At 41.2% G+C, this 12,580-nt stretch overlaps 1 protein-coding gene across 4 annotated transcripts in view; it reads right to left on the bottom strand.

Moving 5' to 3' along the window:
• NTNG1 (netrin G1) overlaps nt 1–10,564 on the bottom strand; it is a 276,714-nt gene extending 266,150 nt beyond the window's left edge. For all 4 annotated transcript variants that reach the window (XM_066594726.1, XM_066594724.1, XM_066594727.1 and 1 more), the window contains exon 1: nt 10,102–10,564. In XM_066594726.1, the coding sequence (XP_066450823.1) occupies nt 10,102–10,332 (231 nt within the window). In that variant the 5' untranslated portion in view covers nt 10,333–10,564. The remainder of the gene's footprint in view (nt 1–10,101) is intronic.
• Between the last annotated feature and the right edge of the window lie 2,016 nt (nt 10,565–12,580).

Below are 12,580 nucleotides of genomic sequence, written 5' to 3'. Positions count from 1 at the left end.
AGCTTTCTTTCTGGACAACTCATAAGTTTTTAGTTGTCTTTTCAGGGTCTTTTTTGCTGCAAGAAATGCTGTGAACATTTTTAGCTTTAGATCGCAACATGCAAGGTAAGAGTATTTTTGATGGGGCTTTTTTTATACTTGATTTTGTGTCAGTGGCAATATTGTTTTATGTTTTTTTTTGCTATCGTAGCAGATTGTAGGTTTTTTTTTCTTGCATTTTTGAATAGGCTTCTCTATAGCAAAAATGCTGGATATAAAAGGACGGAAAAAAGTGCCACCTCAAAAATGCCTTTATGGCCAGTTTCAGGGCTTATTCACAGGTGATATACGCTACAATCTGATGCATTAGATTCCAATGCATCAGATCACACAGACGTATTCCCGCCACATAAAATTGCCCGCCAGCAAAAATAGTACTGGGCACTTTTACGCTGGGCAGCAAAGATAGTCATGAAACTGTCTTTGTGCCTGGAATACGTCGGTCACTGCATGGGTCCTATGGGCGGGACTGCTAAACTCCCACCCTCTTCTCTCCTGCTCTCTCCTCCCCTCTGGCTGTTTGCAATTGGAAGGGGTGGGGTGGGGCTAAACTCTGCCCTGCTCCACCCCCTTCCACTGCTGGCTGAGGACAAGAGGCGGGGAGATTTGTGCACCCCTTCACGCGTTTTTACGGCACTGACAGGCAGACATAAAAACACCTACGTTCGTGGGAAAAAGCCCTCAGACTTGCGTATCGGAACAGGTCTGTAATATGGATCTATAAGGGCACCTACCCACTTGCCTTTTTAATGCTGCGTTAACATTAGAACATCCCAATTGAGATTCACATTAAAAAACGCAGTGTTAAAAAAATGCAAGTGTGTAGGAGCCCTAATACAGACATGTTACAAATGACATTACATCTGTATGTTATTAGCATTTCATCAGTATATGATCTGTATTTGCCTCGTATTACTGTCATTGGTTTTATTTTCAACTGGGCAGATACTGATCAGTATTTCTCCAATAGAAAATAAAATCAAAATGGGCAAAATGACGTCATGCTGCATTTTTAAAAAATGACAGTGAAAAAAATTGCCATATGAATAGATACGGTATATAGATTTACATTTGCTCCATATTACTGTCTGCAAAACATTAACCCTTTCCAATCCACTGTCTGACGTCTAAAGACATTATGATTTAAGGCTGTACAGCTCCGATAGTTGGAAGACGTCCGTTGGGGTTCTCTTACTGTATATTGCCAGCCTCTCTGCTGTCGGAGCCCATCCAACGTGTCACCTCATGCAGTACTGGCTTTAGCCAGGATATAGCGCTGTTGTGTAATGGCAGAAAAAGAGTAAGCCCCCTTGGAAAACTAGGATACAAATTGAATTGGAAAGGGTTAACCAAATAGGAGTGAGCTGGATGCTCCAATCACAGCCATTGATCAGAGCATCCAGCGCTGGCTGTGATTGACTGAGTGGGCTGTCTCCCAGCCGTCTCAGCCAATCAGAGCAATCTCTTGCTGGAGGTGTTACTAGAAAAAGATCCTCTGCTGGCCTGACAAGTGCCCGTCAGCCGGCACAGAGGTCCAGAGAGTGGCGCCAGGGACCCCGACAGCACCTGCAAGGTAAGTATTGATTTTTTTCCCACAGGTGGCGTACCTAGGCTGTGTTTTCGGCAGGGCTGAAACCATTGCCCATTCATTTCAATGGGCAATGCAGGACCAAAAATGGCCAAAGATAGAACATGCATCGCTCTCAAAGCGCTACGTTGGAAACGCTGCGTTTTGACGCTTGTGTGAGCAGCCCCATTGAAATGAAGGGGAGCGTTGTACAGAGTTTAGCGCAGCACTAAAAAAAGAGCGCTAAATGCTGTACAAAAATGCCTGTGTGAGGGAGGCCTAAGAGTTATAAAAGTAGTCGTTCTTCCTAATAAATGAAGAAGAAAAAGAGAATAATTTTAGAGGGCTTGGCCGAGCGAGCCGCCTGAGGTTCAGGTTCACGCTGAACCAAACTTTCACCAAAGTTCAAACTAAAACAGGGTTAGACTACTTTACTCAACACTAATAAATAGCAATTCTTAATACTATATCCCTGCCAGAATCACTTCTGTAAAGGCATTCAACAGAGACGAACCTTAAATTGTTGATGGCAGAGTTCTTATAATAGTGGAATATGTGCTGTGCAAAAAAACTAAGAATATTTAATAGTCAAAATGTCATTCATAATGTGCATCAAGCCATTCCAAGCTGGAATTTAGAGATTACTGTTTGCAGTGTTCCTATGGAGCCTCCATTATGCTCCTCTCATTCTTAATTAAACTTACACCTGCTTTTAAAACGACAGCTACGTAAGAAACTGCAATCACAAAGGGCATGTGTTGTGCGCCACAGATTGGCAATGAAGAGAAAGAAATCCTGCGCAGAAGATCTCCAGCTTTCTGGAATGCACATAAACATATGTAATGGATGCCTGCAGGCACCTAAGTACTAACAGCTACTGAACACAAGACAAAGCACCCAGAAAGTGGCACTTTAGCTTCCAGTTATCTCAGTGTGGACGCCTCGTTACTTCTCTGCACACAATGTACAGATGTTCGAGTGATGAATAGTGTAGAGTTAGCAGCTGTAATACAGGAGCGCTCGCTAACCAAGCGTATCCACACTATGTCAGGAGAGAAAATTGGCACCTGCATCTTAGCCGCACAACCGCATTGGATGTGTAAATGAATGCAGACTTGCTTTCAAACGAGGCAGGAGAGTTAACTCTTTGTCAATGGTGAAACAATGTGTTACATAGACGATGCACAATGACCAATTGCCCGTAGGGAGCCCATAGAAATTAGACTAAAGTTGATGAAAATTGACAATTTCAACTAAAACAATATTCTCGGGTGACATTTTACAAAGAATGTCGTTTTAGCCGACCAAAGACCATGGTCTGGAAAGATGTTGGCTACGATCGAAATATACAACCGATAGTTGGATAAAAGGGCTTTAGTTCTTACAGAAATCTTTCGGCCGTGAACAATCTCTTCTTTTAAAGAAAGTTTCCGGTGGAAGAAATCATTGAACATGTATGGGCAATCTAATGACTGTAATGGCCGATACGGACTAAAGTATGTAAGGCTGCATCATTCAGCAGGCAATTGGTTGTTCGACAGTTGGTCAACCATCACCATACTTCTATCTAATGTCTACGGCCACCCTTACTTTTATCTGTCGGCCAGTGGGGACCAGAGGTGTATGTAAACCTGCCATACACTGGTTTTCTGCCGTGGATTAAGAAGCAAATCCATATTGAGTTTTTCTGGAATGGATTGAACTCATGTGGACATAGGCTAAAGAATCTTACTTTCTGTTTTGTTGTAGCAATGGCTTCTGTGTAGAGATGAGCGAGCATACTCGCTAAGGCAAACTACTCGAGCAAGTAGTGCGTTAGTCGAGTATCTCCCCGCTCGTCTCTAAAGATTCGGGGGCCGGCGGGGAGAGGCGGGGGAGAGCGGGGAGGAACGGAGGGGAGAGATCTCTCTCCCTCTCTCCCCCCCGCTCCCCGCCGCAACTCACCTGTCACCCGCGCCGGCCCCCGAATCTTTAGAGATGAGCGGGGAGATACTCGGCTAAGGCACTACTCGCTCATCTCTACTTCTGTGTAACATAACTACTATGTAAATACTGTCATTAAATAGGTATCCTACAATATGGCTGCTTGGATGATGTTGGTGGTTCCATGTGGTGCCTCCCGGATATATGATTGCACGGCATTTCTCTGTAGGCAACTATGGTACGCAGCTGTACTGTGCTTGGTCTGATTAAGGGTACCTTTACACTTAGCGAATTTGCAGCATAAAACAATACGCTTCTGACTCATTGCAGAAAGTTTCCGCAGCATGTAAAGGAGATTTCATGGTGCTTTCACACCTGCGCCGGGGATTCCACTTTCTGGCACTGTTTGGGGAGCAGAAAAGGGAAATCCCCACGCTGAACGGTTCCGTTACTGTATGTAACCGCGGATGGACCGCATTGACTGTAACGGGATCCGCCAGCAGTTTTTCTTCCGATATTTTCAGCCGCACCTGTGATGGAACAAACCTCCGATGCAGATGTGCCACCATCTCCTCCACATCGTTTGTACAATAAATGCTGTAGAATTTACACAATGATCCCTGCCGCGAAAATTCTGCAGTATTTCCACAATGTGTGAAAATGAACAAAAGGTGTTTTCACGCAACAGTTCTTGTGACGTTTGGTTTTTCTGGTGTTTTTCCTGCTTTTGTTTTAAACAATGCGGTGATGAGATGTCCGCCATAACACAACTGTGAAATATGAAATACAAAAAAAATTGTTTTTTTGTAGTATTTTTCCTTATTTTTTGTGTGCTTTTTTTTGGATCTGTTGCCTTTTTTTTTAGAACCTGGTATGCTTTAACTAGGACATTTTTTTTCAAGTGCATCTTCATAGACTTCTCTATAGAAAATAAAAAACGTATGAACAAAACCGAAACGCGTGAATTTAAAAAATGCCACCGAAAAAACGTACAAATGGAATTCATGGTGTTATTACAAACTGAACAAACAAGGTACAAAAAATCTGTGTGAAGGAAGCCAAGAGGTCACTCAATATGGATTAGCAGAGGACAATTCAGCCTTTATCTGCTCAGCAGAATCAGCCCTGGAGACACAGGATCCTGTGGATGGTGTCAGGATGTTGATTGATTGATAAGCGTCCATGTTGTCTTCATATACATTGTCCTAATCTGATTGAGGAGATTTCTCTGTCACACAACAACAAATCATTACACGGCTACTGATAAATATCTGCTGCATAGATCTCTATTAAACGTGCTGCAGATATATATATGTATATACTTATACCTCGCAACTTTTGACTATTGAAAAGAAGGACAACTATAGAGACAACATGTGCCAAGGCAGAAGTTTAGGACAGGACACAACCCTTTATGCTAATCCACACCCCTGTATCCCATGAAACTGCCCTTCAGCGATGCCCTCATGGTGCCCGAATCTAGGACTGTCCCGCCAAATCTGGGATGGTTGGACACATGTATAAGTAATGCAGTGTAATAAACTAGCAACTAAATTATCACATCTTTAAATCCACTCGAGATAGAAGAACAAAAGGTAAATACATTTCATCTAGTGGATGGGGTCTCAAGAGCACATGTGCACTTGATCTCAACCCGGTCGGTATTAGTGCAATATGTCTCCACTAGAATGATGGGTGGAGACATGGGTTTGCCAGGCTGAGGTACAAGGAACACTCACAGCTTCTGATTGACTGGCGGATACATACCTTCAACCCAGCTACTGCCACGACTGTGCTCTATTGTCTTAAAAGAAGGGCTTCTGGGCAGAGCAAACAATGATGACTGGGTGCTACCCTTCTATTGCGCATGCCCTCCTGAGATTCCAACTGGCAAGATGAAGAGGAAAGAGGGAGTAACAAGGGTGCAAGTGCCAGCTGGTCTTTGGGGACATTATATACAGTGGCCCAATTTTATGGTGCTATTTACTATGGAGCACTTTGTGGGATAATGAATGGAGTTAATTACTATCAGATATGCTGTTTATTGTACTTTTTTCATTGGCATTATATGTTTTGCTATTTTTGGATGGAGTATATGTATGGCACTATTTTGGGGGCTTCTGGGCAGTGTGAACAATGAGGACTGGGTACTATCCTTCTATTGCGCATTCAGTCCTGAGATTGGATGAAGAAGAAAGAGGGAGTAACAAAGGTGCAAGTGCAGACTGCCCCTGCTCCATAGAGGTGGAGGTGTCTCCTACCGCTGGCAACGATCTGTAAACAACAAGCGTGGACAGAGAAGAATAACTGGAGAACAGGACATTTTTTAAAATAATAATCTTATGGATGGGAGTATTATTTTGATATTTTAAACACATTGAAAAGGAATTTCAGAGATGGGAATAATTCTTTAAGAAGCACTGGTTTACACAACAACATCAATGAGCCCGAAGGACTCCCTAAAGTGCAATAATAATTATCATGAATTAATTATAATTAATGTGTAACTCATTTTTTTTAGATTCCCTCCTTAATGGGTAATAGCTTTTGGCTCCTGTAAGCTAGTGATAAGTATGGACCATATGCATGACATGTTTATCTGACTACTGTCGCAATATGAAATCATGTAATAATACCATCCAAGTTAGTGATCGTTCACACTGAGCGGACTGTTCTGCAACAGCGTTGAGCAATATACAGTCCTGGGAATTCCACACCAAAATCCGCATAGTTAACCGCAGATTTTTATGTGGAATTGCTGGCAGAATTCTACTATTTTCTGCATCAAAATCCGCACGTTAGCATTCCAGATGTTGGTGCTGAATATTCCACAGGAGGGCATATTCCACAGTGTGTGAAAGGTCAATAAATGGTATTTCAGATGCCGTTTGACGACTCACTGAAGTAACTCTCCATAACACTGGTTTACCAATTCTGTATTTATCCTGTACCTTTTGTAACACACTTAGTTGGGGACTCAAAATTCATTTTTTTTAAAAAACAGACTGAAATGGGGAATAGTAAAAACTGTCTCCAGTACAGATGGGAGATACTGTTAAAATGCTACAGTATCTTTTTTGGGCACATTTTATTTAAGAAATTTGTGGGGAACTACTATCTAATGTTATTTTATAGAGTGCAGTTCTGGGGAATTGTATATGGCATCATTTTGTATGAATCACTACGGGGCAACATTTAGGGCATTTTTTTATTTGTAGGACTTTGGGGACATTACGAGGGGCTGCTGATAAGTCTTTGGCTTTGTGTTCTTTTTTTGTTTCTATGGTAACGAATGTTACATCACATGAAAGCCTTATGTGTCTAATATATGTTTTCAAAATTTTGTGTTTGCAGCTTATGGCAACAGTGATCTAGGCATGCGGAAAAACAAAATGGAGGAGTCTAAGGAGATATTCACAGCAAATGAGAGCAGAGGAGTGATAAAATTCTTGTTTCTGCACGGAAAGTCCGCAAAGGATATTCATGGTGATATGTCGCAGACATTGGGGGATCAATGCCCTTCATATTCTACAGTTAAGAACTGGGTTACCAAATTTAAAATGGCCACTTTAGCACCAATGATGAGGAACGTCCTGGATGACCGAGAGAGGTTGTTGTTCTGGAGATCGTTGATGCTGCGCACAACCCCATACTGGAGAATCGGCGAATTTCAGCTAAAGGAGTAGCAAACATTATGGGGATTTCTTGTGAACATGTTTGTGTTATCCATGAACATTTGAAGAAGCTATCTGAAAAGTGGGTCCCCAAATGTTTGACAACAGATCAGAAAAGCATGCGAGTGAAAACTTCCCGGTCCATTTGTCAGCGTTTCCAGACTGATAAGAACTTCCCGGATCGACTGGTCACTATGGATGAGACCTGGATTTATTTGTATGACCCCGTAACCAAGGAGCAGTCAAAAGAGTAGAGGCACAGTGGTTCTCCTCACCCAAAGAAGTTCAGGGTGCAAAAATCAGCCACTAAGGTGATGGCGTCTGGGCTCTGGGATAAGGAGGGCGTGCTGCTAGTGGACTACCTTCAAAATGGTTCCGCCATCAATGCAAGGTAGTACATTGAACTTTTGGACCAATTAAAGGCAGCATGGAAGGCCAAAAGGCGTGGCAAGCTGTCCAAAGAAATCTTGCTCCTGCAAGACAACGCCTCCGCTCACACTGCACAAGCGACCACGGCAAAACCGGTGGAGCTTGACCACCCGCCTTATTCACCAGATCTAGCTCCCTCCAACTATCATCTGTTTCCAAACCTGAAGAAACAACTCAAGGGGACCAAATTTTACACCTTTTTTGATGCCATGGCTGCTACAGATGACTGGTTTGAGGCACAACCGAAATCCCTCTTTCTGCAAGGCTTACAGAACTTGGAATACCGATGTAAGAAGTGTGTTGACATCAGTGGAGAGTATGTGAAATAAATGTAAAGTTTCATCTTCCTATCTCGTTTCTTTCTGGGTAAAGCCAAAGACTTATCAGCAGCCCCTCGTATATAAAGTGACTCAATTTCATGGCGCTTTGAAGCACTTTGTGGGACACTGTATGGAGTTAATTATAATCAGATATGCTGTTTATTGCGCTATTTCCAATGGCATTACGGTTTTGCTATTTTTGGGTGGAGTATATGTATGGCACTACTTTTGGGGGAGCCTCTGGTGCAGTATGTATGCCTCATTAGCTTGTTAATACAAGATGCCTTAGTGATACTACATCTGTAAATCTAGCAGAAACCCATACATGTGTAAACCTAAATAGTCTCGAATACCTAAAAGGCCATAGAAACTTTTTAGTAAAGTAGGCCAAGTGCTTAAAACTTCTCTTAACCTGATAGTGTGTAGTACCATTTTTTATATTTTTCCATCCCTCTAGATTTCAATTCTGAATTCACCCTAGAAGCAGCATGTCATAGGAATGGACCAGCCATAAACCCACAGAGAATAAGACCACGCCAATGAAGAACGCAATTGAGAATGCGAAACAGCTTGACGAAAGTGAGTACAGATGTCTTCAGTGCTCTGCTCCCATGTCTCTCCTTCTTAACCTCCAAATCTTATTAGATAAGAATAGGAAGATGGATCATGGCTGTTGATGCTGGCCACCAAGTTGGAAACCTCACTTCCAACATCCTGGGTTTGCCCTTGGGCCTAGGCTCCTATACTTATCCGAATCTTTTACTTATCCAATTCTAATGACAACATAGTCTTCTATATAAGAAAAGTAGATTACAATTCACAGTACAAGTTATATACAGAATATAGAGTATTACTAACAGAACTAAAGAGTTGGCTGCTAATATTTAGTTCACTTAATTAAAAATGTATGTTTCTTCATAAAGACACAGTATCTTCTACAGCTTTGGATTTTGCTTATATAATGGTTTCTCTGACTGCTGCTCATTATGATTAACCCATGTAAAGTAAACTCTCTCTATAATTTATTCATAGCCTAATGTATCAGTTTCTAGACATAATACCTTCCTAATCCATTGGTGCATATTTTATATGTTGCTTGTTAAAAATTCCAAGGACATATTTTTCCTCAGTAACTAAATTTTGCTTTTCCTTGTTGCAGCAAGCCATCTGCAATAAAGAGGTGGAACCGATGTGACACACAATGTCAGCCTCGGTCCACGTGACTGCATCTTCGCTATGGGCACCAATGAATGTCTTCTTTCTGTCACTACTGAAAGCCCCTGAGGTGTCTTATGTTGGCAATCTTTCAGTAGGTTCCAGTGTATAATGTTCTTCACAAGCCTGCCACAATATCTCCTGTGGTGTGTGGACTGATTGGCTGAGAGGGAGGTGTTACCCCCGGCCGGCCAATCAGCCATTAAGAAAGTGTATTTATTCTGAACACGCCTCTGCATAGGTGCTGGTTATTGTGCTGCCTGAGATGTCTGGTGTGGTAGCAGTCATCCGCAGTTAAGAGTCAATGGTGATACTTTTACTGTGAGGCTCATTAACCTTTGCCTAGCTCTGTTTATATATATATATATATATCTATATATATATATATATCTATATATATATATATATATATATATATATATATATATAGCTTTTTAAAATGCTGTATATTCTTCCCTACCATCCATCTAGGCACAGACTAGATCCCTTAGGTTCAAGACGTGGGGCCATCCCTATTGGGACGATCACCCCACTTTTAGGCAGGGTCCGCCACACCAAAACTGGTTAGGGATGGCATTCCCACTCCTACATTTTTATCATTTTTTTGCTCCCTTTGTGTTCCCTGTGTTGGTGTTTAAATATATATGTCCTTGGACAAGAGTAACATCTTGGTGAGATGTATCCTTGATGGCCATGAGGGGTGCCGTGCTTACGCCACACACAAACGTAACATCCCTTTAAACTTTTTTGTATATCAATTCTCTATAATGAAGCCACAATCTTCTATGTTGTCAAATACAGTATCAAAACTCTGTCAAATCTGGTGAAACCTATATACATACAATAAATCATTTAGTGGTAATTAGTGGCCCACTAAATGGATGCTCAAAAATCTATTGGCTAATTTATTCGTTTTGTACTTTATGCTTCTTACCATTGCACAGAAAGGCTCTGGAGGGTCTCCACAGGTACTGTTTGGAGGATCAAGCCTAACTTTCAGATATTGCGTCATGTCCTTAGATTCCGGTTGACAAGCCATATATTCCCACACTATGCCTTCATCCGATTTTGTCTGAGTTTTACACATATCATAGTGTCCATGCTGCATTGCTATGGACACGGCCACCCACAGGGTGTTGAGATTGAGCACCAGGAACAGGTACATATCGGATAATTTTTGTCCACGCTTGACAATGGTATTATATCCAAGATATTTAGCTGTTACAGTTCACAGGCGATGAATATATGTGTGCGATTAAGTCCAAGAGATGGACGGAAATCCAACATCCTTTTCCCACCAAGCAATTTTTATTGATTATATTTCATTGGCCTTATTTCGGCAGACCGGCTTATAGAAATGGAAGATACTTCAAAATTCTTCACCGTGGATGGAGATAAACATTCACAGAAGACGATAATTAATTTAGGTTAATGATAATGGAGACTTTTTGTAGGTTCTTCCAGTATATTTTTCATGACAGATGTCTTACGAGTTTTTGATGTTCAGAAATCAGTTCTCAAAAAAATGAAATTGACCAAAAAAGCGAAGTCTTAGACTGCAGACAAGATAAACCAAAGTGCATCTTTTATCTGAGGTTAGGACTGTGTTGAGACAAGCTTATTGTAGCGCTTGATACGAATCAATCTTCTTCTACCTTTTGGCGTTTCCACCCTAGAAAAAGGGAAACAAAAATATCAGGTTTGAGTTCATTGTCTGAAAAATCAATATTTTTTCTGTAAAAGCACACAGCTTGACATTTGATGGATCTTATCAATAAGGACGACAGATTACCAGTCAATGAGAGATCCTTGTGGTTTTCACTATGTTCCAGAAACGATTCATGGATTAGAGGAACGGGTACATCATAATCTTATATTCCAAGTTCTGCTCTAAGCTTAATATCAGTAATATATAAAATATTTAGGCAAATCTATGTTCACAGGTCAGTAAGAAAATAACCCAAGTATTGTAGAAAGTTTGCACTGTTCTAATGACTAACAAATAATACTACTTTTACTAATATTGCAAAAATTGAAAAGATCGTTTTTTTTGGGGGGGGGGAGGGGGTTCTATTTTCTTGCACACAGAAGGGTCCAGTAAAGTATTGCATGTGCGTTCTTCAGCACCAAGCGACGAATACTAGTCGAATTAAAAATCGACTTCCCCTGTAATTTTTGTTGCCAATAGCAACCAATCACAGTTCAGCTTTCATTTCTTATACCGCTGAGGTAAAATGAAAGCTGCACAGTGATTGGTTGCTATTTCTTATACTGCTGAGGTAAAATGAAAGCTGTGCTGTGATTGGTTGCTATATATTTTACTGCTGAGGTAAAATGAAAGCTGTGCTGTGATTGGTTGCTATTTTTTATACTGCTGATTTAAAATGAAACCTACGCTGTGATTGGTTGCTATTTCTTATACTGCTGAGGTAAAATGAAAGCTGCACAGTGATTGGTTGCTATTTCTTATACCACTGAGGTAACATGAAAGCTGTGCTGTGATTGGTTGCTATTTCTTATACTACCGAGGTAAAATGAAAGCTGCGCTGTGATTGGTTGCTATGGGCAACACAGATTTTCTTTCGGACAGCTTTTATAAGACTGTGGTGCAGGGCTCATTTTAGTGACCCACTTTGTATATTCCAGGACTGCTAGTTATACAATTGCTGTGAAACACACGCGTATATCACCTCGTTAATTATAGAATTAAAGGAGTTGTCCCATGAAAAATATTGTTCGTAGTTAAATCCAGCTGATAATTCTAAACATTTTTTTGTGTTTCCACTTATTAAATGAATGTTTCTGCCCCCAGACATCCCTGAGCATTGCTCTGTACTTTGCTGTTATATCTCATCATTAAAACCAGGAATAAGTGTAAATATTGTAGCGCCTGGTTCCGTCTACAAATGGGGGTGCAGCCTATGCAGTCATTTGTAATAGGATTCCCAATGGTAAAGCTCCGACTCCCTGAATGATCCCCAGAGAGGTTGTTACTCGTGTTCCCAAGGTAAAGTCATTCAGAATGGTGAGTTATTGCTGGCGCAGGTTCAGCAGATTATAGTCAGTTCATAAAACAGTTTTGATGACATGTATTGAATGAGTGTAAAAGTGAGAGGTTTATTTCTGTAGAACTAAAGCAGTCAAATAAAAATGTGAATGAACTGTAAGTTAAAGAGATTCTGTCATCGGGCAGCAGAACCTGGGAGAGGGGCGCCTGTTGCCCCTATGGGGTTTCATTCTAGAGTGTTTCAGAATAAATACATGTTGAAGTTTGACTCCAAGTTGAGTTCCAAGTCACAGGGGTGGGCCGCCCCGGTCTATCCCCACCCGTGGCATGAAGACAGATAGTTCCCTCCTTATATATCTAGGGGCAGAAAGCTGTCATGCAGCGGGTGGGGAGAAGCTGAATCTGC

Source organism: Eleutherodactylus coqui, chromosome 3 (assembly GCF_035609145.1).
Source record: "Eleutherodactylus coqui strain aEleCoq1 chromosome 3, aEleCoq1.hap1, whole genome shotgun sequence".
Lineage (NCBI taxonomy): Eukaryota > Metazoa > Chordata > Amphibia > Anura > Eleutherodactylidae > Eleutherodactylus > Eleutherodactylus coqui.
Note: the sequence above shows the minus strand (reverse complement) of the source record. Positions and strands in the feature narration are given on the sequence as shown.